Here is a 25713-nt window from a genome sequence, read left to right as displayed (position 1 = left end):
CTCTAAATGGCATTTAGACTGAATCTAGCAGTCCATAGGGTGCTGAATGTGAATCACTAATCCCATACACCCCGTGTTCTTTTTTTTTAAATGTGGTAAATATCACATGGCTCTTAAGAGGGTCTCCCGCCATCTGCAGTAAGTGATAAAACCCCAGTTATGTTTTCCAGATTAGGGGTGGGTGGTTGTTGCCTCCCGGCCAGAAGAGGTGGAACTTGGCCTTATTAGTATGGGTATGTCTAAATAGCAAAGAAAAACCTGCAGTACTATGCAGTCCCGCCAATCTGTGCTTGTCAGACAGCACCAGAAATTGGCGTTCCCCTGTTTCCAGAGGATCGAATGCTGACAGCGTTTCCAATTCATTCAGTTCAAGTACTTGCATAAACTGCATGTCCATGGCCTTCTGGGATTCATCCTCTTGCTTGAAGTGCCATGCATATGCTCTGTACATATGCCAATATTAGGTACAGCGAGGTGAACATCATCATCATCATGCTTGGATGCACAATGGAATCCACAAGGTGTCCATATTCATGCTGCTTTGGTGTCTGTGTGGGTAACCAGCTCCAAAAAATGTGGAAAGACTGTTTCCTCTTGACCTCAATCAAGGGAGGAGGGATTAAACCAGTGCCTTGTGGGATGCTGATGACCCCAGAACTGCTTGCTGAACAGTTTTGGTCCCAGCGTGCACTGGGAGAATAACCCAGAATGCAAAGCAGTGCAGGCACTGTGGGATACTTACTCACAATACATTGCTCTCAAAGTCTGTATGGGAGGCAGCAAGTGGTGGTGGGGGAAAAGCAGAACCTTAAAAGCTGGTTTTCCCCCAGCACCAGCTTCGTGGTGCTGCCTGCTCCCTCTCTGGGAGGGACAAGGGAGGAGAGGCTGCTGCAAAACAGCTTCTGTCCATGGCCAACCCTGGCACCACCATGGACAGAGGAATCTGTCCCCACCCCGGGCACTATAGAATAGTTGACTAACCACTAAGAATTCATGTAGTTAGTCGACTATTCTATTACCTGCTATCTAACATCCCTATTTTAGTTACTAAACTTTTATTTATTACCATTATTCAGAATCTTATTGTACATTCAACATAGATTTCAGCCAAAAAGGACAACTGATCGTCTAATATGATCTGTTGTGTAACAAAGGCTATAGAACTTCCCTACAATAATTCCTAGATCATCTCTTTAAAAAAAAATCTAATCTTGATTTAAGAATAGCCAGCACTGAAGAATCTACTATGAACGTCAATCAGTTCTAGTGGTTAATTACCATTGTTTCACACTTGCACCTTATTTCTAGTCTGAATTTCTCTAGACTGCTTTCTTTCCTTTTGCGTTTTTGTCACTGTAGCAACTTCCAAAATCTCACGCATTTATGGTGATCAGCAATGAAATAGTTAAAGATTATATAAAATGTTAACAAACTATAGCTTTTAACATGTTGGTGCAGCAGTCTCCAACCTTTTTAAGAACAAGATCACTTTTTTTAACTTAAGTGCAATCCAGGATCTACTTCAAACCCAAACACCCTTGCCCTACCTCTTTTCCCACCCCTTCTGTGAGGCCCTATCCTTGAACCACACCTTCTCTGAGACACTGCCTTGCTCACTTAATCTTTCTTTCCTCCTCTGTCCTCACTCGCTTTCACTGGGCTGGGGCAGGCAATAGAGATGCAGGGGACAAAGCATGCAGTCTCTGGTCTTGGGCCAAGGGGCTTGGAGTGTGGGAAAGGCTTTAGACTGAGCCTAGGTTGCAGTAGGGGGTTCAGGGTGGTAGTGCAGTGGGGCTAAGGCAGGCTCAACCTCCTAAGCCCCCCCCCCTTCCCCAGGCCCTGTGCAATTCCCAAAAGTGGCCTGCAATGTCCACTGATCGCTTTGCGAGGTGGGGGCAGGTGGCTTTGCACAATGCCCCTTGTCCACAGGCACCGCCCCCACAGTTTCCATTGGCTGCAATTTTCCATTTGCAGCCAGTGGGCACTGTGGGGGTGGTGTCTCCAGCCAAAGGTAGCATGTTGAGATCCCCTTGCACTGCTGGCTGCAGCAGAGAGCCAGGGCAGTGGGGAGCATGCCTTTGGCTGCTAACAATCTGGTAGTGTAGCAGGACTATATCCCTTTTTGGCTGTAGGAGCCTCTTGGAGATCTAGTCTGATTCCAGGAAATTCCCTGCAGCTGTTCCCTCTAATTTTTTCCATCCATGTGTGGAATGAATTTTGCTATGTGCACTATATTGAGGTAATGTGTGGATGTGTACCACCAGTAGAAGCCAAAAACCTACATATATTATATTAAAAAAAATTGCTATAGGGATAATACTATTGCCATGACAAGTACTTGAATTAAATGTAAGCATAAAAGAGAAATAAAAGCTATGGAACGCATAGACCAGTCAAAAACCTAAAATAAAACACTTTGAAAGAAGTAAAAGAAATAGCAAGAAGTATGTGTCTGGTTGAGGTTGAAAGGCTGTGTGTGTGTGTGACACAGTGACAGAGATGCACACTGGTCCTTTAAGTATGCTGAGTACATTCAGACAGGAGCAATTGTCAGCAAAGCTCCCTCCAGCCTGAGCCCTGTCATGGCCATTGCCCACTCTTTGGAGATGGGGTGCAGGAGAGAGGGAACACCCTGACATCGGCACCCTTCTCTCTCCCTCCCCCCCCCAATAGCAAACAGGAGGCTCTGGGTGGGGGTCGAGCTCCAAGTCATAGGGCAGCAGCATGACAGTGGGGGAGGGACATCTGAAGTACCGCACTTGATACCCTCTGGGCTAGACCACTCAGGATCACCTGTCAGAGGCTACAGGATCTACAAGTTGATCCCTATCTAGTGGTTGGTGACCACTGCATTAGTGTGATTGGTGTTCATAAGGTGACACAGGGCTTCAGTCATCTGAGCTGTTTCAGGTTGTCTGCAGATTTGAGAAGACAGTAGTTCTGATGCACACGTTTTCTTCACCACCACCGTTGTCCAGTGCTAGGATTCAAGCTAGCACTTGTTTAGTTTTGGTTGTGTAGCCTTATCCCAGTTGTGGCGATCCTTAGAATTCCCTTACATATAGTAAACTGCTGTTCAGCCTAAAATGCTCAGAATGAAATCCTGCTTTCCCACTGCAAGAAGAACAATATTGTAAATAACTACATTCCATTGGCAACATATTGTTCATCTTTTCATTTACTTCAGAAAAATGTTAATCCCTTGAGCTTGTATTTTTTTCAGTTACTTCATAGGATGTTTAATATCCAATTGCAATATCCAAACAGGGCATTGTTGTCTAAGGATGTTAAATATCGGTTAATTGAATAGTCAAGTTACCTCATGAATCTTATTGGTTAGCTGGGTATTCTATAGTCCCTAGGGATACGGCAGACAGCCAGTGCACTCTGGCCTCACTCTCGAGGTGGCTGTGTCACTCCGTGCTGCTGACTCTGTATCGGAGGCAGCAGTTTGGGGTGCCAGGAAGGAGCTGGTCCACGTAGGGTGCCAGTTTTAAAAACCAGTTCCCCTCATGGACCAGATACCTGTCACCCTGTGCTGCTGCCTCTGATATGCCCTCTGGGAGGAGGGATAGCTCAGTGGTTTGAGCATTGGCCTGCTAAACCCATGGTTGTGAGTTCAATCCTTGCAGAGGCCGATTTGGGGCAAAAATTTGTCAGGGATGGTACTTGGTCCTGCTGTGAAGGCAGGGGACTGGACTCAAAGACCATTCAAGGTCCCTTCCAGTTCTAGGAGATAGGCAATCTCCATTAATTTATTTTAATTTATAAAAAAGCAGCAGCATGGGGTGGCAGCAGCCCCTGTCTAGAGGAGGTCTGAGCTCCTGGACCTGGTGCAAACTGGAACTTAGCCTGGCTGCCTGTCCACCCAATGTCTAATGCAGTTTAATGCAGAGCCCCAGCAGGGGTGGGTCCCGGACCCGTTGCAAGCCAGGACTGAGCCAGGCAGCTGGCACAGCCTGCTAAAAAATGTCCTTGCGAAGGTGATGCGGGGAGGAAATCATGTAGTCTGTAGCATTAATCTATAAAATTTTGCTTATCGGTTAATCAACTACACTATTACATCCCTGTTGTCTACTGCATGGACAAGAAAATTTAACTTACTTCTGATTAAATTTTCAGAATTTTTTTTAAAGTGTAAAGGTGGTTTGTATAAAACTCACTTTTAAAATGGAAGCCCATTAGCTTAAAAAGTTGTCCTTTTTCTCCTAAACAAAAAAATTATCATGTGTGTTGTCATAATACTTGTCTAAATTACTTGGAACACAAATACTTATTTTCATAGTGATAGGGAGAAAAGGGATATCTGTAGACAAGTGTGGAAGAATAAAGACATGATGATAATGGCTGTACTAACAAGTCAAGTCCTGCAAACTCTTATTCACATGACCGGTCCTATTAAGTAAATGTAACTGCTTGAATGAATATAAATTGCTTCATTGGAGGCTTGCAAAATAAGGGCTGCAATTTTGCATAGTAAAATTTTATTTTTGGTTAAAGTGCTAATACTAGTTTGAGTTTTGCATGGTCTTGATAAGTCTTAAATTTCAGTGTTACAGAAAATGATGAACTTCTCTCTAGCACATTTGCTTTGACTTTACAAACTGTCACATAATTTAAAAAAGCTAATAAAGTTGCTGATACAACTGCCCAAGACCTAATGGCTGGAACAATTGTGGTGCACCTTAGCATGCATTCTGTGAATGGTAAAGACACACACAAATCTGTTAAAATTTAAAAACCTTTCTTCAAGTGAAATCTGTATTTTATAGAGATTGTTGCTTGCGTGGATTTTTCTTTAACTCTGCAAGGCTCATTATTTAGCATGTAATTAAGTAGAATGTACCAGGACTTCTCCATATTTTATTCAGTCACTGAAATGTGTATATTTGAAATATGGGGAAGTGTTCAGTTTTCTTTTATACCCAGTCACTGAGGCAAGACACAGAAAATAGTTTATTGGAACATTAATGCGTAGGCTCTTCACTAGTTTGAAATTACCAGTTTAAATGACTTTGAAATCTTAGCAGTGTTTTATAATTAAATTTTGTGATTACTCTTAAGTCATGTTTGTCAAAATGTTGCTTCAGAATGGCCTCTAGTGACAGATTTAATTAAAAAAAGAAAATCTCCTTTCCTCTAATCTTCCACAAAAAAAATGAATTCAATGTAATCAATTTCTACAATTGTCAGACTATTTCTACAAGCTATTACCAGTGTGAAGATGTCAAAGACACTTAAGAGTATTGCCACTAGTGATGGAGATTTAGAGCAGTTTTTCTTAAACTTTTTAAGACCGAGGAACACCAAACAATATTTTTTTTAATGAGGAACACTAAGGATTTTTTTGTTTGGGGGGGGAGGGAAGGGTCGGAAGGTTGCGGTGGGGGAGTTATTGAGGAAAGAAAAGGGTTGGGAAAGTTATTGAGGAGGGGGGAAAAAAAAAGGTCGCCTACCCCTGTAAGGGCAGCCATTTTGAATTCCGTTCTCCGTGGCACACCAGTGGAACACAGTTTAAGAAACACTGATTTAGAGTATATTGTGACAGTGGGAGGTTCGGGTCTCTTATTTGCATAATCCTTCCTAATACACGTTTCCATTAATGTAATGAGTTATTTGCATGTGTTTAAGGGAATTAGAGGATGAAATGCAGGACTGTAGTCCACATCTTGGAACTTTTCAGAAAGTAACTTCCTAGATCAAGAGACATTGATAGCATTGTCGGAGCTTCTCTTTCATTTGTTGTCAAGTATCAGAGGGGTAGCTGTGTTAGTCTGAATCTGCATTAACAAAGAAAAGTCCTGTGGCACCTTATAGACTAACAGATTTATTGGAGCATAAGCATTCGTGGGCAAAGATCCACTTTGTCAGATGCATGTAGTAGAAATTCCAGAGGCAGGTATAAATATACAGGCATATGAAAAGAAAGGCATGTCGATCAAGAGGCAAGCCAGAGAGAATGAGGTCAATTCAGTAAGGGAGTATGTGGCCCATTTCTAGCAGCTGATGTAGAGGTATGAACACCAAGAGAGGAGAAACTGCTTTTGTAGTTGGCTAGCCATTCACAGTCTTTGTTTAACCCTAAATTGATAATGTTTCAGTTGTTGTGAATAGTTGTAGCAGCTGTAGGTTTGTGTGAAAGACTTGGAAGTCTCTGCAGTAACCTGATAAGCTGTTTGCTTTAGATTTTGAGCTCCTTGATCAAGATATCAGAGGGGTAGCCGTGTTAGTCTGAATCTGCAAAAGCGGCAAGGAGTCCTGTGGCACCTTATAGGCTAACTGAAGTGTAGGAGCATAAGCTTTTGTGGGAAAAGACCCACTTTGTCAGATCCACTCCTCACGGCTTGATCAAGATAGAGCAGTGCAACATTTGGATTAAGTCTTCAAAATGTTGCTGGAAGTTCTCATAGCTGGGCACTCTGGTGTTTTGTGGCTGGTGCATTGAACCTCTGCCAGCTCACTAAAAATGAGGTATTTAATGGTCTATATTCAGATGTCCTGAGTGAAAAATCATAATATATGGTATGATGCCACTAGCAGTCTGTACAGTGAAGTTTTCACTAACTGTTGACCCCTTGCTGACCCCTGGAGGAGTTTTCTTCCTGGTTCACTTGAACTGCTGGGAACCCTGATGTAAAGAGAGCTTTAGTAGAGCTAGACCTGATTCTCCCCCTCTCCCCCTTGCTTTCAATAGGCTTAACTAAAATGGTGATTAAAATTAGATTGGCCATATTATGCTTTGGCTCTTACGGGTGAATTAATATTAGCACCTAGGAATTTTTTTGTAGCCATGCCTGAAATAGACATAGGGATGTGAAGGTTTAACCAGTTAACCGGCAAGCATCACCCTAAACGGGTCGCTAGAGCAGCCCCTGCTTGTGGGGCACCCTTGCCTGCTGCAAGCAGGGGCTGCTCTGGCATCCTAGCTGTGCGCTGCTGCCTGCAAGGGGGGAGAGGGACCGTAGTCAGAGGCTGATCTGGAGTAGCCTCTGCCTGGGGGTGGCTCAGCCTCCCAGATTCATGGGGGCACTCTGGTGGCATTCCTGCACTGGCTGGCTGTGCCCAGAAGGCCTCCGGCTCCAGCCATGACTAGGAAGAGCTCTGGCTGTGCAGAGCAGGCAGGTGGCCATGCCCCAACTCCTGTCAGTCTGACACAGTTGGACAGGCCAGCAGGACCTTCCCTTCCTTCCCAGCCATATTGGAGCAGCTGAGGCAGGGCAGGCAGTTGACCAGTTAAACAATAAAATTTTTGACGTTTAATCGGTTAACTATTTAAATGCCTTTTAACATCACTAGTAGACACAGCCACAAAGTCCTGTCCACATTAGATTAACTTTGTATACAAAGAGTAAATGAGATCGCAAACGGAATGTCATGGTATCGCATACCACTTCTTTGACATGTTCTGCAACAATGCTTCAATAATATTAAAACCCTATTAAGCAGTTGATTAGATGAGCCATGTTGGCCATTTTACAATACTGTAGAAATATTATACTGTACTTGGTTTTGAAACAAGAAATATTTTTATATTGGTTCAGCTTTCTGTTGTTACTGGCAGATCTAAAGCAACTAATCCCACCACATCAGAAATGGAAGTTAACATCGTCTGTTAGAGCATTCTTGCTACTGCATTTGGACCCAATTGTGACCTGTGGGAATGTGTAAAGTCATGGGACCGGTATGATGGTATTCTTTGATTTTCATATAGCTCTGCACCTTGAATAGGTATATGAACGGCCAAACATCTTTATAACTTAAAAATAAAATTCAGCAAAAGCACTGAAATATGCCAAACTCACTGTGTATTCATTGTTTTAGACATGCTTTCTCAACTTGCACTTTTTAGTGTTCTCACCAGTGCTTTTTTTGTGACGATACGGCCCAGAACGGCGTACCGTCACCTATTTTCCCAGGACACAGTAAAAGAATGGCATTTCCCCCCTGCATACAGGCACCTGTTTTCCTGGCGCTGCTTGTCTCTTGACAGAAGCCTGCTCAGGACGCGAGGCATTTTTTTTCCGGCTCCCAACTCAGCGTTTTGGCTCTTAAAGGGGCCGCGACCGCAGTTTGGCTGTTAGTGTGGTTGGTTGTGTATATGGGGGCGGGGGAGAGGGAGGACGGAGGGTGTTTCCTCAACAAGCTTGAGCCTGGAGTACTGGCACCTTTTTTTTTTTCTTACAAAAAAAACATTGGTTCTCACTATGTGAATTGTGGAACTGCCTGAATTTTGACTACACAGTAGTTTTATAATAAAATTATGTTGAACTAAATCAGGTGAGTTTGAGATGATTGAACTTGTAGCATGGGCAAATGTTTACTGGTAAGCAACCTTTTGTCATAGAATTGAGTTAGTCTTCCCTGGCAGTCCCACTTTTCCTATGGTATGGCACCAATGAATGCAATCCCAGTAGAGAAAATCAGAAGTGTAAGTCTAAAAATCTAGACCAGAGATGGGAACAAACAGATCTGGCTCCTGGCTTGTCTTGATCCAGTCCACAGTGAGGCTCTGTGTTTTAGCCCCCCCCCAGCGAGTGCTGGTGCTAGCAAACCCTGTGGCAAGATTCCAAGAATGGCTGGAGCACAAGTGCTGGCTTCTTGCTGCAAGGTGAAGCAGTGGAGAGCCAAGCACTAAAGCCCCTGCATGGAGGAGGTGGCTGGGGGAATGGCAGAGCAAGTCTCTGCACTTGCTTGCAGGCCTCCACCTCTGTCACTTCCATTGGCTAGCAATTGCAGCCAGTGGGGAGACAGTGCCTGTCAGCACAAGGTGCCCCCTGCCAAATGGGAGCTGTGCAAGGTAAGTGCCCCAGTCTACTGCCCCAACCTCTTGCTCTCTGGCAGCCCCCTCTCAAACACTGATACCTTCATTTTTGTGTCCACCCCAAAGCCCTAGGAGGTGCCACAAAATCTACTAGCTTCAGGCCTTCGTAAGAGTTAATCCTTCCCTAGGGGGAAGCCCTGAGTCTCACGTCTTCCCCCTCCTCAAGTGGGTCTGGAACACGAGGGGAACCTGGTGGTTCAAGTTGCATGAGTGAGACGAATGTCCTTTTTCCCCCCCCCTGCTTCTCACTTGGGGGCCACATTAGTGAGGGATGGTGGGGTTTTTTGTTTTTGTTTCTTCACTTGTTTGTGGCTCCTGACTGATTTTTTTTTCTTCTGAGTCAATGGCCCCCAACCCAAAAAAGGTTCCCCCTCTCCTGATTTAGGCGATTCATAATGTTGAGAGAAAGTGAATGTTTTCTGCTTTACATTGGTCAATGTAAATAACTGTATTATTCCTTTACTGTTAAATAACTATGGATGATAAGTCATTTCAGGTGTCTGTGGGAAATGGAGGTAAACATTAATGACGATGAAGTGTATTAACATGCAGGAAGCTTAGTTGAATGTAGGTATGTGTAGTTTGTAAGTGCCAAAATAAATAAGCACTTGTGTTCTAGATATCAGATTTTTAAGTATATAAATGGAATAAAGATTTGTTATAATAAACATTTGTGCCACTGATCGTAGACATACATGGTTCTATAGAGAGATTAAAGACACTGTTCTTCAAGCATAAAAAGCAGTACACTATTATCATTTATTTGATTCATTTGTGACTAACTTCAGCTTTTCAGTGACTTGGTCACTGAAAGCCTTGAATACATTTAGCCAGTTTCTGACCTGAAGTACAGGAGGAAAAACTTAACTTGATAAATCTTTCAGAGCGGGTTTCATGCTAGTGCTCATATTAATGAGTGATATAGATATATATAGAAGAACCTCAGTTACAAACACCTCAAGAATAGAAGTTTTTCAGAATTCTGAAATGTTCATAACTCTGAACAAAATGTTTTTTCTTTTGGAAGTTTACAACTGAACATTGGTTTAATAGAGTTGTGAAACTTTACTATGCAGAAGAAAAATGCTGTTTTTAAACTATCTTAATTTATATGAAGCAAGCACAGAAACAATTTACTTGGCAGTTTTTTTTAGTTTTCCCCCCTTTTTTAGTTTAACATACTTCTGTTCTGTACAATATTTGCTTTCTTTTTTTGTTCTGCTTCCTGAATACATACTTGTGTCATTGGCCAGTCAGTTCATAACTCTGGTGTTTATAACTCTCTGGTTCTACTGTACTTCTATTGCATTAGCACCATAATTAGTTACATAACACAAATTTTATTAGATCTGATTAATACATCTTATCAAATGACTCTAGCAACATTTGTAAAGATATTGCAACATCTAGATGATAAGAAAATCAATATAGTTCTGAATGTTATGGCCACTAGTGCTTCCATGGTTCTGCAAAATGCTGAAAGAAGTAAACTTATTTTAAGGCTTAAAGAAATGTCTTGAAAATGGGTTCCCTGTCCTTTGCTATAATACAGTACATGGCTACCTTTAGGCTTCTGTTCTGCAAAAAGAATTTGGGATGCCATCCAACTCAGAAATTCTTTCCATTGACTTGGATCTGATCCAACTTCAGATTGATGTGTAACAAGGATGGGAGCACTTGATTGTGTAAAGTTGATCACTTGCACAAGAGTTTGAAGAACTGAGGTCCTTATTTTCAAATTTTCTTAAAACTAAGCTAACATGACTGATGCTGTTTCACAAATAAAAAGCTGCACTAGTTGCATGCAGTTTTCCAAATGTGAAAGGTGAGGGGGTTTTATAAACTACCTTTCTACTTTTCCTGACTACAGATGGAATCACTAGGAGTCTCAAAAGATAATATTGTAAACAAAACTCTTCAGATTAAAATGTCTAACTAGTTCAGAATTTTTTATAAAACTGGAAAAACTTAAAATGTAAAAGGCATACCATGTGTGTACATATTTGCACTGCTTAAGTGTGCAAAATGTGTATCTGAATAATAACCTTCCAGAACTTAAAAAGTCTGCTTGGTAGTGATGAGGAGGAAACATATGGCTTTAAAAAAAATCCAAACTTGTCATAACCTCATTAATTGTATTATTGGTCATCAAGCTAATTTTTAATGTTCTTATATATTATAACACCAAAATTTTCAGTGGTTACATGATTAGCCAATTACCTACATTTTAATATCCCTATGTTGTAGTATGCAGTGCTTTTCTTTTCCTCTGGCAGTTAGGGATGTTAAGTTCTGATTAATTAGCTAATTGAGTAGTCAAAGGAACTTCGTTGACTACTTGATTAGTCGATGAGGGGGGTTGCTCTCTACCCTCGCTGCAGCTCTGCAGTTTAAATGTAGAAGAAACTGGGCGCATAGCGGGGGTTAGTAAGAGCTGGGCTCTTACTACATTTAAACTGCAGAGCTGCAGTGGGGTTAGCTCCTAAGGGCGGCACAAGGCAGTACTGAACAATCTTGGTTTGCACTGGCTCTGGGACTGCTGTGGCTCTGCCTTCGCTCCTTCCTCTCCCCCCCTAGCCCCCCTCCCCCCACACACACACTGTGGAGATGGTGCTGGGAGGAACTGACTTGCTGGCTCTGCCCAGCACCGGCTCCTGCTTCCCCCGCCCACCCATGCTGCCTCTTACACAGAAGCAGCAATGCTGGGAGGAGGGAAAGTGAGTGGTCAACTCGACTACTTGACAAGCATAGGCTTATCAGGTAGTTGACTACTTCCTTACATCCCTACTTGTAGTATCCATCTCCAGTTTTTTGGGATTTTCAAAACCTTTTTCAACAGCATTCCAGATGGAATGAATACGTGGCTTTGTAATATGCGCTGCCTTCCTTAGTTTTAATGCAGCTTTTCCTTTTCTTGACTCCATGATTGGGGTCATGGTTCTTTTTATGATGTACTGAATTTTATGTTTGTGTCTAGTTTCACATTCTTTGTTTTCATTGCTTTTCCCCTAATACAGATTTCATAGAAAGGAATTTATACTGGGTTTTGATGACTGACATGGTACGTTAACACTTTTTTACCTGACAACTCTAAAACTCCCTCTTCCCTTTTCAGAGTATGTCAGTGTAATGGGATTCTTCCGGTACGACCTGCTGAGCTTTCTTTACTCTCTAGCCTCGACTTTCACACAATGCTATGCCAGAGACAAGCAGCAGTACCCCTCCCGATGCTGTGATAGCTCAGCCATCAGAATGTAGAGCTAAATTGCATGAATGCTCCCTGAGCCACTCATGAATCATACAGGGGGAGGCATCGTTCATTCCAGCCTTGCAACCCTTGCAAATGCTTATCAGATAGTCAGTCAACTAGTCAATTTCTCTGCCTTGCTGCCTCTATCAGATAGAGGCACCATCAGCTTCTGTGGCAGCGTATGTAATGGAGATCTCAACCCACTCAGAGCATATACGTGCCTCGACGTCAAGGCTCTTGTTGGGCCTGGCACTGCAGGTGCTCCTCACTCCAGCCTGGCCTCCGACTCAGGCTGCAACACCGGCATCGGTACCTGCTTCCTTGGCGCCAACACCTGTACTGTCAATAGCACTGGCCCTGAATGAAGCTGCCATCCCAATACAGATTCAGGTGCCAGTATCAACCACTGCACAGATGCAGACACCAACACTTTCAAGACCTCCCTCGGCACTGTTAATATGTGCCAGTGCATCAGTGCCACCACCTTCCCTAACAGGCCCTTTCCAACAAGAGCTCTAGGCTTTGACCATCATCACCTCCTCATCCTCTTCATATGAGGCATTTAGCAGGCTCAACTCCAGCCCCTGTGTTGGAGAATTATAAATTTCTTAGAAGGATGGCCCAGGATCTTAACAGTCAAGCAGAGGAAGTTGTAGTTGATCTTGATCCTGTGGGAGACTTGTCTTCTCTACCCCGGCCATATTGCCTTGCCTCTCATTTGGTCCATTTCTGACACTAAGACACTATGGCAGACACCAGTCCTTTTGCTACCCACTGTGTAATGAGAGGTGATACTTTGTCACATCACAGGGCTACAAACATCTATGCTCTCACCCTCCCCCCAGATTCTCTAGTGGCCAAAGCAGCTAGCAACCAGGAAAGCCAAGGTCTTCAGAGCCCTTCTCCGAAGAACAGAGGCAAAACTTTTGGACCTTTGTGGCAGGAAGGTCTACTCTACAGGGGGGGGTCTTCAACTCCACATTGCTAACCAACAAGTGCTAATTAGCAGATATGGCTTTTTACACTTATAGCTTCTTGTCAAGATTTACAGAACTACTCCCTCAAGATTCTCAGGCTAAATTCTCGGTAACATTGGAGAAGGGAGACTAGTTTCCAGGGCATCCATGCAGGCTGCTTTAGATGCTGCAGATGCAGCTACACGGGTCATGGTCACTGGCATTGCCATGAAAAGGGTGACTTGACTATGAGTCTTGGGCCTATCTTACAAGGTTCAACAACAATACTGGACCTTCTCTTTGAGGGTACAGCCCTCTTCTCTGAGAAACAGATAAGACTCTTGTGCACTGTCCATAGCAGCAGGGAAAAGCCTTTGGCAGAGCAAGTCACTGTTTCCTCCAGCTGGGGGAGAAGGGAGGCAGCAGCGTGCAGAACTGCTTCCTCCTACTCCTGCCAGAGGTCATACCCAAAAGTATGGAGGTTAAAGTATACTTGATTGTAGTTTATAGTTGCTATCAACACTTTTATGTTGCAAAAGCAGCTATGGTTTATAGTCCAGTTTATTATTGAACTTAAATGTCTGTATGAAATGCTAATGGGTGTAAAGAGGGACTGCTTTAATCACAAGTGGAATTTCATGTGTTTAATTTTACACATGACAGCAAGATATGAATGTCATAATTAATACAAGTAGCCTCCAGTAAAGTGAAGCCTTTGTTCAGAATCTGCAATTAATAATGGTCTTTAAAAGGGGGTGTGACGATCTGATATAGAGTATAAAAATACTTGGAGCTAAATTATTAATGTAAATTTTTTCAGTAAAGCTGAGGTACCAAAAGGCCTTTAGGGAGGAGCTAATTGACTTAACACTGATTTCACTTGATTCTTCTTGAGTGCATTATCTCATCACGTTACTCCCCAAAGCCATTCTGCACCAAAAAAATTAAAAATTCCGTGCACAGTATTTTAAAATTTTGCAAATTTTATTTTTCAAATAAATGTGTAGGCTCCAGCATGGCATTGGGTAGCACAGACCACTGGCTGCAAAGAGGTGGAAAATCACTGTGCAGATCCCTTGGGACATGGACTCAGTGGTGAGGCTGCACCCATGCATGACACAGCGCAAGGACTGGACTTGCCCTAGAAATCCTGCATGTCCGGTGTGGGCAGGCAGTCTTTGCAAGGCAGGATCCAAGTGTAGAGCTGTGGGCATGGGAAGGACCTGGGTGTGGGTTGAGAGGGTTCCATGTGGGGCAGTCTGGGAATGGATGGCTCGATGGGGTGGATCCAGATGTGGGGCGATCTGGATGCATGGGGGTTTGTTTGGGGGGGTTGGGTGCATTGGTAATGGACTCTGAAGAGGAGTACAAACGAAGGTGGGTGGGGCTTACTGGAAGGGGTGGGCATTAGGGCAGGGGGAGATTTGAGCTCAATGAAGGGAAGGAGGGACTAGGTGTGGGAGCTTAGCAGGGAAAGCCCAAATGCTGGAAGAGTGGAGCTCAGTGGGCAGGGATCCAGGTGCATCTGGTTGGAGCCTGGTAGGTCGAGGACCTGGTTGCAGTTGGTCCAGAGATAGTGGCACTCATCTAGGAGGGTTTTTGGGTGTATGTTGGGGGGGGATGAGGCTTAGTGGGGGAGGGGCTGGATAAGAGGGGTTCTAAATGCATGGCAGATAGGGGAGCAGCTCCCTGCACAGTAATCCCTCATGCTGCAGCTGAGGAGGGACAGGTGCAGGAAGCACAAGGGATAGAGTTTGCTGAGCATCCTACTGCGGAAGTAGAAGTCTGGGGTGGATCTGGCACACTCAGATGGTGTGCAGAGGAAAAGCAAATCCTATCGTCCTCAGCCCAGCTGGAATTAGCAACTGAGCCCAGCACAGTGCAGGAGCCACCAGCCAGGTCTTCCCCTGTCCCATAGTGATTTACCTCTGTTGGCTGCCTTGGGCAACTGATCAGGCTCTGAGGAAAGTCGTAGGGCTGCTCTTGTGCCTTCCCTTTGCTTCCCTGTCAGTGCCATTTTTCTGTGGGGGAAACAAAGAGATGGGGGGGGGGCATATAAATTCTGTACATGTGCTAGGGTTGCCAAGTAGACCCTGCCAAAAAAACGGACACACTTGATCGTGGGGGGGGGGGGAGGGCAGGGTGGGAAGCAGAGCTGGCTGGGGGAGAGGGTGTCCGGGGTCCGCGGGACTGGCCGGGAGGAAGGGAGGGGCTGGGAAGCAGAGCAGGGGGAAGGTTGGGGGCTGCAGGGCTGGACAGCAGATGGGGGGAGGCCCCGGAAGAAGGGAGGGCAGGAAGCAGACCTGGCCGGGGGGGGGGGGAAGCGGAGGAGGGTGCAGGCACTGGCTGCAGCCAGAGTCCTTTGGGACATGCCCCCAGCAGGCACTCCCCTCGCCCGACTTCTGCTAGCAACTAAAGGGAGTGGCTGGGAGCCACTCCCCCTGCCCGGTTTCTGCATGCGACCAGAGGCTCCCAGCTGGGAGGCGGGGCCATGATTGGCGCTGGGAGCCTCTGGTCGCGTGCAAAAGTCGGGCAGGGGGAGTGGCTGGGAGTCCCAGCCACTGCTCCTGCCCCACGCTGCCCGGCTTTTGCATGTGACCACAGGGTTCCCAGCGCCAATCGTGGCCCGGCTTCCATCTGGAGCCCAGCCGGGAATTCAGAAAATAACGGACATTGCACATGTCTGATATTTTCTGAATTTTTCTACCAGACAGAGGGTGCAAATACCTAGCATGTGCAGAGGCGCAGAATTGCCCCCAAGTAATTTCATGCACAGTGAATTCAGCTAGTGTTTGTGTGTGGTACTTGTGTTCAGACATGGATACATAGGAACATGTGGGTTTATTGCATTTGTTTTCAGTAATCATTACCATATGGGTTAGGAGCAAGAAAGGAGGTTTGATATATGCAAAATTTGTGGCCAGTCATTTTGTAAAATAAAAATAGATCTGTAACTCTGAATGACTTGAAATATCTTCTAAAGAGTTTTAAAATACATTACCCAGGTTTTTTCTGTTGAATGAATTATTTGTAGTATATTGTTCAAGAGCAGTATTATAGCATTTCACAATATTTTTAACTTGGTGCAATGATGGCTCAGGTTTATAAGGTGTAAGATCAGAATTAGTTTGGAGTGTGATAAACACTGTATGTCAGGATTTAAAATCTTCCTTGACAGCTACAGAACTTCTGCCTTTAAGTCTGTAATGTTCAGGAGATCGCACCATTTTCACCATTCTCCCTCCGGCCACCAGAGAGGGCCAGGCCGAGGCGTGGCAGCCCTGTCCTGTCCTGGCTCTCTTCCACCTCCCCACCCCAAGTTACTGGCCCCAAGGCTGCCCTGGCTCTCTCCACCCCCCCACCCTTTGCTCCCCCCTTTGCTCTGGCCTCTTCCCCTCCTTTTGCTCTCCCCCCCACACTCTTTACATTTTCACCCCCCTCTTCCCCTGAAGCCAGGCCTGAGCTGTGCTGAGCCCAGCTTTCCCGCTGGCCACCAGGGGGTTAGGCTGGGCTGCGGCTGGCCTGGCTCTTTCCCTAGCTGCCAGGAGGGGCTGTGCTGAGGCTCTCCCTTTTTCTCCTTCCCTCCTCCTTTGTCCCGCCTCCCCCCACCGCTGCCAAGGAGGGTCTGAGCCCTGAAGCGGTCCCAGCCCCAAGGCCACCCCAGCTCTTCCCCCACCCTACCCCCCCCACCCCTGGCCACCAGGGAGGGGCACGTGGACAAGCTTTTGTGCCTGGCACTCTGCCTGCCACTAGTGGGGAGGGGAGCCTCTCCGGGGTCTTGCAGGCCCCATGCTCTCTTCCACCTGGCTGGTGTGTACGATACATGGATCTTGACAGGTGTGTTTGGGGCAGGGTGTTGATTTTTGTAGCAAAGGGGATATGCCTGCAGGTTTTGCTTGTGTTATGGCAGGGTCTGGTGCCACTTGAATTGGATGTTACCTCATTCAGAAAGAAATCTTTCTTTGACCCTCTCCAACTTCTCTAGGAAGTGGAGGTTGTTTGGGCCAGCTAATCAGAAACAAGTTCTCCATTGGCCGGAGTACACCAGCCCAAAGCAGCAATGGATCTAGTCTGCTGCCCTGCATAACACTAAGCCATAGAACTTCCTGCATAATTGTGTGGTCTAATTGCAAGCTGTAAGTGGAGTCTCTAGCATCCATATTCTGGAACTGATACAGTTTCCTTTTTTATTTTTAATTACCCTGATTAGCATTTTCTCTTCAAATCACCATGAAAAGCTTTCCTAGTAAACTTGCACCCAAAAAACCAAGTAGCTGAATGAAGTATTTTTTTACAGATCTGCTTAATTCTTTGTGAACTGAATCAGTGAAACTGTTGTGTTCTTCAGAGGTTTAGGTAAGTATGCAGCCACCTGGGCACAAACTATGAAATGTATGGAAGAATCAAGTTTTGTTCTGTGCATTTCCATAGCTTTTGTGCCAAGTTGACTATGCTTTAGTAACGTTTATCAGTGAACTCCGTAGATGCCTTTTGGACCAGATCTGTAACTAACTTCTGTTGCTTTTAATACATGGCTCTTGGAATGATTGTGCCTCAGCTTTGGCATCTAATCATTCACAAAATTCTTATTACATGTACACCATTAAGCAAGAGTGGTTGCACAATTCTTACACAAACAAGACATTTATCCTGTTCTTCAATAGTCAACAACTTGGACTGGTGATCTTGTGCTTGAGTCAGCAGCTAACAATTATAACTGACTTTTTGGTGCCAAACCTTATTTACATCACTTCCCAATACTAGCTGTCCTCAGAAAAGTATAGTCGGGCAGCAAGCAATCTTGTTCTTGCTACTGCCTCTACAGACAATAAATGATGTTCATGCTGGCAGTTGTGAAGCTGATCCCTTCGTTTGAAACACTACTAGTACTTACTTTTTGAATTCTTCTCATGATTGATAGAGGAGTACTTACTGCAAGGGTTTAGGACCCCTTGGTGGCATGAGAGCTGCAGTGAAGCAGAGTGGCCATCCTGGCCTAGGAGATGGCAGTGGAGCACAGCAGCTTGCTGTTCCGCTCTACTTTCCCGGATCTCCCACTGCTCTGGTGAGTGTGGGGTTCCTGACCCCTGCTGTCAGCTCCAGCCCCCTCAGGCTATGTCTACATTGCACAGTTATTTCGGAATAAACTATTCCGGAATAGTTATTCTGAAATAGCTTATTTCAGAATAAAATATATACACTGCAGGGAAGCCTCAAAATTAGTCCGAGGCGGGCTTCCTTAGTGCAGACATGCTATCTCGATTTAGAGCCCCAGGAGGAATAACTTAGAATGGCTCTGAGGGGGTATTTCAAAATATCAGAAGTGGAGCATCTACACATGCTTTGTTTGAAATAGCTATTTTGGAATAGGCGTTATTCTTCATAGAATGAGGTTTCCAGAAGTCAGAATAAGCTGCCTGTTATTTTGAATTAACAGAATTGCTGTGTAGATGCTCACATAGTTATTTCAGAATGGCGGCTGTTATTCTGAAATAACTAACTTTGCAGTATGGACACATCCTCAGGGCCCTACAGTTTAACCTGAGTATGGGGGACCATCTCTACCATAGGATGTTTGGGGCAACCATCACGGGGGCCCTCCAAGGTGTGAAGCCTTGGGCAGATGCCCCAGACTGCCTTATGGGAAGGGACGGCTCTGCACACACTTCCCCTGGACCACAATGGCTGGAGATGGCATGGAGCTAGAAGCTGCTCTAGTCCTACTGTTGGTGGTGGTGGTGGTGGTGCTGATTCCCATGGGGGGGGGGGGGTTAAATCACCTGGGAGTAGCAGGCAGGGTCGGGGGAGAGGGGTGGGACACACGGGGAGAGGGAGCATGCAGGTTAAAAGGCAAAGCCAGGAGACACCCCCTCCTCCCCTGAGCCCTGCCAAGAAGAGGAGGTGCTTGCTGGCCCCGCAGAAGGATTTGAGGATTGGCACTGGCCTTAAGGTAAATTGAGTTTGAGATGCCTGCTGTAGAGATTCTCGTATAGACTAGCCCAGAGATGCCATAAGAGCAGTTATTGCAATATTTAAACCTCAGAAATGACTCACTGAAGCATTATAAGAATCTCGGTTAAATGGAAATAAATCCCAAGAAACCTCTTGTGATGTACCATTCATTTATTAACTTGTTACTGTGGTAGGAGTCCCCTCTCCTTCCAGTAGGAAGCAGGGGCTGGACTTAGTGAAAAGCCCAGGCCACAGAAGCAAAGATTTCCTCTAGTATGCTGTCTTTGAGCCCAATTTAGCAAAGGGTTTTTATATTAATCTCTGGCTAGTAGATGTCCACAAATGTCTACTCAACTACTTTTTACCAGCTGAAAGAGAAGAGGGGCTTTCTGTTCTCCCCCTTCAGTGCCTCTTTGTTGTGAGGAAAACAGGTTTTGTTTTCCACCTGTTTTGAGGAGGCCTTTCTTGTCTGTATCGAACTGCAATACTTGCTTAACCGGTGAAACTTACCGGTTGCAGTAGACTGGTAGGGACTGGAGCAGCTCCTTGCCCACCCTGAACAAGGGGCTGTTTCAGGTCCATGGGGGCCACCACAGGCAGGTTAACAAGTTACATGCAGTGGCTCCTGGAGTCCCGGCTGCTCCTCCCCAGGGGCAGGCTGGCAGGGGTTGGCGGCCCTGCTCTCGAGGAGGCTTCACTGCAGGCTCCACAATATAAAGCAAAGCTTTATACTACAGAGCCCACAGTGCATGTAATCACTAAGACTGTATGTAATCTCTCTCACCTGCACCCCCCACCCCCACATAACTCTTTCTCTCCCTATTATATATGTGTAAGATATTATATACATTATAACAATACTAGATATTTTAATAACAGCTAGCTGTATTAACAATATTTATGCTAGTGTGTCCCTGATCTGTTCCTGTTAGTGTTAGGTTTGCTTGGAAACTGAATTATCAGTTGTATGTCACTTTTGAATAGTCAGATGTTCCAGAATACCATCTAGAGAACAGGTACAACTCAGGAATGGCTGTGCAAGTCTCTACCAATGGGCACTAACCCTTACCTGGACAAAGGATCACCTTGAGGTATAAGGAGTAGAACTCAATCTTCTTCTCTTTCTCCTAATATCAATAAAATTGCTTTTAGTATAACTTATGGTGGTGGTTTCTGTGATGTCACACCTGTCTTTTGGGAACTAGACAGGTCACCCTTCTTTCAAGTAGGATACTAAAAAGTCATTTGGTGATAGAAACTTTTAATTGTTACTGACCTGATGAGGATTTGAATCAAAAAGTGCATTCAGTTAGCTGTGCCCTGAGCCATCAGTCTTGTTAGCTTTTTCAAATAATTTGTTTTACTAAATGATTTGGCTATAGAATACTTTTTGTGAATCAGCCTTATTTTAATAAAATATTAATTTTTGTTTTAGAATACCTGTAAAAGATGGTGGATCGCTTGGCAAACAGTGAAGCAAATACTAGACGAATAAGCATAGTGGAAAACTGTTTTGGAGCAGCTGGTCAACCTTTGACAATTCCTGGTCGTGTTCTGATTGGAGAAGGAGTGTTAACAAAGCTGTGTAGGAAAAAACCTAAAGCAAGACAATTTTTCTTATTCAATGATATTCTTGTCTATGGGAACATTGTTATCCAGAAGAAAAAATACAACAAACAGCACATAATTCCACTGGAAAATGTCACTATTGATTCCATCCAAGATGAGGGGGACTTACGGAATGGGTGGCTTATCAAGACACCAACAAAATCTTTTGCAGTTTATGCTGCCACTGCCACAGAGAAATCTGAATGGATGAGCCACATAAATAAATGTGTTTCAGATTTGCTTTCTAAAAGTGGGAAGACTCCCAGTAATGAACATGCAGCTGTCTGGGTACCTGACTCAGAGGCTACTGTTTGTATGCGTTGCCAGAAAGCAAAATTTACACCTGTCAATCGTCGTCACCACTGTCGCAAATGTGGTTTTGTTGTATGCGGACCCTGTTCTGAAAAGAGATTTCTTCTTCCCAACCAGTCCTCCAAGCCTGTGCGGATTTGTGACTTCTGTTATGATCTTCTTTCTACTGGAGAGATGACTGCTTGCCAGCCCACTAGATCGGACTCTTACAGCCAGTCACCTAAATCCCCTATAAATGATGTATCTGATGATGACGACGATGATGATAGCAGTGACTAAGGACCAAATGTTTTCAGGTGCTGCAGTTGATGTTTTGAACCATAAAGAGCTGCTTTTGGGGAAACCTGTACTAGACTTTTCGGAAATTCTATTCTAGCCATAACATTTGCCTGAGTATCTTCAACTACAATGTGCCTCGATATGAATGCTCTAGACAATAGGTTTTCACACTTCTGCAGGGATAGATTGTGGCAAATATTCAGATAATTTTCCAACTTCTTATACTTGAGTCATGTCTAGAGTAGACTTTTGTTGAAGATTGGAAAACTTCAGCATAGCTTTCTTTATTTAACAACCATGCTACATTGTTTGATAGGGATACTTTATCATTTTTGGGGGGTTTTATATGGGAAAATAACCTGCATGAAACTGATAAATATATTTTGGTTAATTCCATCAAATTATTAGCTTTTTCTAACCATGTTATGCAGTGATACATTGAATTGACATTTTGTAACACACATGCATACTTTAAAGGTCACTGATTTGGAAAAAAAATATTTTGCATTTATTTTTGAAAAGCTGTGCCTTGTAATGACTGTGCTGTTTCAGGAATAAACAAACCAATAGCATACTATATGGATTTTCATGGCACAGATATCTGAGAAATTGATGGTGCTATTGAAAATAGTTGCTGAGTTAAAATAAGATTTTTGGAAAGAGCATTAATGGATACACACCAACGCAGTGAGTGACTATAGCTCCAATAATGTGTAATCGATCTATGAGGACAAACCAGTACACATGCAAATTCCCACCGACTAGAGTGGGATTTTGCAAAAGTTGTGCAGGCTCATACACCCACATAAAAAATATAGAGGTCATTGGTTTTGGTGCATAAATGTAGTGAGATTTTCACATAGTTATAAAAATATATCTTTTCAAAATATTTTAAGATTTCTTACTTTTTTATATTTTATAAGTATCAGAAATAGTAATTGGCAATTGCATTGTTAAATTTTGATTGGTGACTTAAGCAACATTTTTTTCTGGAAATTCATTGTTATTCTGATTCTATTTGCAAAACAACACTAATTTGTTTATTTCACATTAGGAGAAGGTATTTTTAGGTAAAGATTGGAATTTATTTTTAAATATGCTCATGTGAAAAAATTTCTGACCAACAATCTGTGAACACCTTTGTAAAAATGGCTTTTCTTTATACACAGCTGACCTCAAGTTAAAAGTGTAATGTGGATTATTTTCTTTTAAACGCGTATGTACTCACAACCAAGAAAGCTTGTAACTAAGTTACAAAATGGTCAGTGCAGAAAATGTCTCCAACAGAGACATTTATTAAGTTCTTTTCTACAAAGTATGATATTCCTATATAAATGTAAAAGTTAGATTTGTGAAGATTTGTAAAATCCTAAACATGTTGACATTTCTATATTTTTATAATAGTAAACTTTTATGTGGGGAAAAAACCCTCTGAAATAATTGTATGGGAATAGAGTAGGAACTGATTTTATTAAAAAAAAAAACAACAACAAACCCATGATTGTTAAATTTATATATAGATATTTGTTTATTAAGTGACAATTTCTGCACTGTTTGCCTTGGGTGGCAATAATTGGGTTAAAAGTATTTATTGAATAAACAGTCAGTGCTGGATATTGCACTAGTCTCCCATCTGTACATTTTAACTGTTTTCAGCAAAATTATAATCTAAAGCAATAATCTTGTGTCCAACTAGCTAAAGAGTGCAATTAACATAATTTCTGTGATTGTGATTGTAAACTGAACAAAGATGCTATTTTCTTTATAAAGCACTGAAGTATTAAGTGTGATTTGCTTGGAAATAAACATTGAAAGGGGGAAAACACTTTGGTAATTAGTGCTTATAGAACAGGGGCACTCTTTAATATTACCTGATAGGCAATAAATAAGGGAATATGCTCAAAAGGATAACTGAAATAAATCAGTGTTCTCATACCTTGATTCATAGGAAACAATAACTTGCAGAACAAAAGGAAAATGTACTGTTCTGAGGAAGTATTTTTAGGCAATAAATCTTACCTTCGTCCTTATGCAAAAATATTTCTATTTCAGAAATGGAGACTAAATTGTATTAACTTAGTTTTTCTACAGAAACATAATTCAGAGACTGTAAATATCTTTAATGAGTAACAATATAACTGAGATATACTTTAGTTTTCTTAAGCTGTGATACACTATTAATATTCGCTTGTCTTGTTTCAGAATTCCATACTTTGTGTATCTTTCCAGTATGTGTCTCATACATTTTCAGCACTTTTTTGTGGGAGGAAACATTCAGATTTCTTCCTAAATTATTTCTGCAGAATGTTCTTGCACCTACCTGAATCCATCTTTACCTGTTAATGAAATGTGTACTATGCTGCATTGATTCCTGAAGCTGTAACCAAACTGACATTTATAGGGAAAAAATCATGGTTTCATCTGAAAGTGATGTATGCAGTCAAAGCTTTTAGAGAACATAAAATGTTTTGGTAATGTGCATATTCCATTGTGGTGTTTCAAAATTTTTTTAAATGGGAATAAATTGACTTGTTTACTTTCAGATTCTTCAAAGGGCTCAGTACATATCTTGTAATCTTTATTTCTGTCAAATCTATTTTATTTTACTTGCAAATATATGGTGAACCTTCAAACCTGTATGTGTAAATTCTTCTTTAACTACAGGCCTTCAAGAGTGATAGAGGGTACAGTCATAGTATGGTAAACATGAGTAGTGTGGAGCATGCTTGAACTACATCGATTGCATACCTTAAGTCAAAATAGCTTATTTTGGTGCTGTCTACACAGCAAGAAGTCCGAGGAAGAGCACTCTTCCTCTGACTTCCTTTACTCCTTGTACAATGAGGGTTACAGGAGTTGGAATAAGTCCTCCAGCTCAACATTGTTTTGACATTTTGTCAAAAGAACTGCTTGTAGTGTAGAGGCGGATTATGTTATTTTGGAATAATGTCAGTGCTGTGTAGACATACCCTGAGTCTCCATTATCACCTATGCTGGCGAGCTCTCCATGCTGTTCAAATAGAAAATGAACATTCAAAAGTTTCTGGGTTTTAGCAGAGAAGGGACTCTGCTGTGTACCTGACTGCTGTGTAGTGGAGTTGAAAGAGCTCTCCAGAGTGGGTTATAGGAAGCATTATGTCTATGGGACACCTGCTGGAGGCCAGTTAGTTCAAATTACTCATTGCAGCATCTACAATATTCTCCTATTGAGCCATGCATGTGGAATCAAGTGTGACACCTCTCACAGAGGTGGAGTACAGAAGTTGACTAAGGTGAACTTAGGTTGGTGGAAGGGACGGTAGTGTAGTCACCTACATTATTTGAGTGACTTAACATGGCTTCCATTCACCTAAGTTTGTAGTGTAGATCAGACTACAGTAATAGCATACTTTATTTTGCTGCCTGAAGTAAATTAAGTGCAAGTAGATTGAGTTTCAGAAGTAGCTAAATCTAATAAATTGGTGGGCAGCAAATACATTCAGGGAATCAAAAACTGAGAAAATTCCAAATTGGCAGAATGTGGATTCATAAATGGTATGTAGTTATCTAGAGTCACACTAAAAATGACTACACCAAGAAATGAATACTTGCAAGCTGCATTTATTTAAATCAGTGGTTTAAAGCATCAATTTTAATAAGTTTAAATCAGGAAGCCTTGATTTAAAATACTGTAATCATGTTTTACATCTGTACTTTTTAGGTATTTTCCTAAACAGAGGTTGATTCTTGTTTGTTAATTATTAAAATATATTGATTTTTTTAAACTAAATAGAGCTAAATTTGGTGATTTTTGCTAAACAGGACGATACGCTTAATATATACATATTTATGTAAGGAATTGTAGGGTTTAACTCACGTTTATTCAGATTCTCAGTTTTTATATTTTTGCATTATAAAATGGTGAACTATGCAGTTTTTATTTACTAAAATTAGGTTATTTTTATCAACCTGTGGATGGAAATTCAAATAAAATGCACAACAATGTTATTTAATTTAAAAATATCAAGTGCTGGATTCATAAGAGAATTTATCAATACATGTTTACTTTTAAAACTGATTTATTATACTAGGGAAGTACAGTATAGGTAGCTAATGAATTCATCTGATACTAGTCATAATTTTAGATTTTAGAACTAGTAGTTCTCATCCTCTCACACCTAGTTTTTATTCATAGATTGGACATAAAACCAAACTTTACTGCTTTTCATTTCCCAATTGGTGTGTGAACTTTGAGTGAAATAAAGAATAGTCCTGTGGCGCCTTAGAGACTAACAAAAATATATAGTATCACGAGTTTTTTGTGGGCAAAACCCACTTCATCAGATGAACTGGAGTGGAAAGAGCAGAAACCAAGATATATAACAAACAGTGCAAAAAAAAAAAAGTACCTGTCAATTGTAGGACTGGTGCCCATGAAAACTTACACTATACAGTATATTTTTGTTCTCTTAAAGTGCCACAGAACTACTCACTTTTAAAAATTACACATTAACATAACTACCCCGAGACTTTTGAATAAAATAGTCATTAAATGG

The 25713-nt window shown here is 42.5% G+C and overlaps 1 protein-coding gene across 8 annotated transcripts in view; it reads left to right on the top strand.

The window, feature by feature from the left end:
• PLEKHF2 (pleckstrin homology and FYVE domain containing 2) overlaps window positions 1-25713 on the top strand; it is a 71280-nt gene that overhangs the window by 11307 nt on the left and 34260 nt on the right. For 2 of the 8 annotated variants that reach the window (XM_075920348.2, XM_014577229.4), the window contains exon 2: window positions 20415-23811. The exons of 1 other annotated variant lie outside the window; for it this stretch is intronic. In XM_075920348.2, coding sequence (XP_075776463.1) covers window positions 20429-21178 — 750 coding nt within the window. In that variant the 5' untranslated portion in view covers window positions 20415-20428 and the 3' untranslated portion in view covers window positions 21179-23811. Of the gene's footprint in view, window positions 1-7561; window positions 7682-11838; window positions 11883-18821; window positions 18978-19963; window positions 20071-20414; window positions 23812-25713 lie in introns of those variants that run through there. 5 more of the 8 variants (XM_025188416.3, XM_014577230.4, XM_025188417.3 and 2 more) reach the window with 5 other exon arrangements.

Source organism: Pelodiscus sinensis, chromosome 2 (assembly GCF_052426305.1).
Source record: "Pelodiscus sinensis isolate ZL-2025 chromosome 2, ASM5242630v1, whole genome shotgun sequence".
NCBI classification, from domain to species: Eukaryota; Metazoa; Chordata; order Testudines; family Trionychidae; genus Pelodiscus; species Pelodiscus sinensis.
Note: the sequence above shows the minus strand (reverse complement) of the source record. Positions and strands in the feature narration are given on the sequence as shown.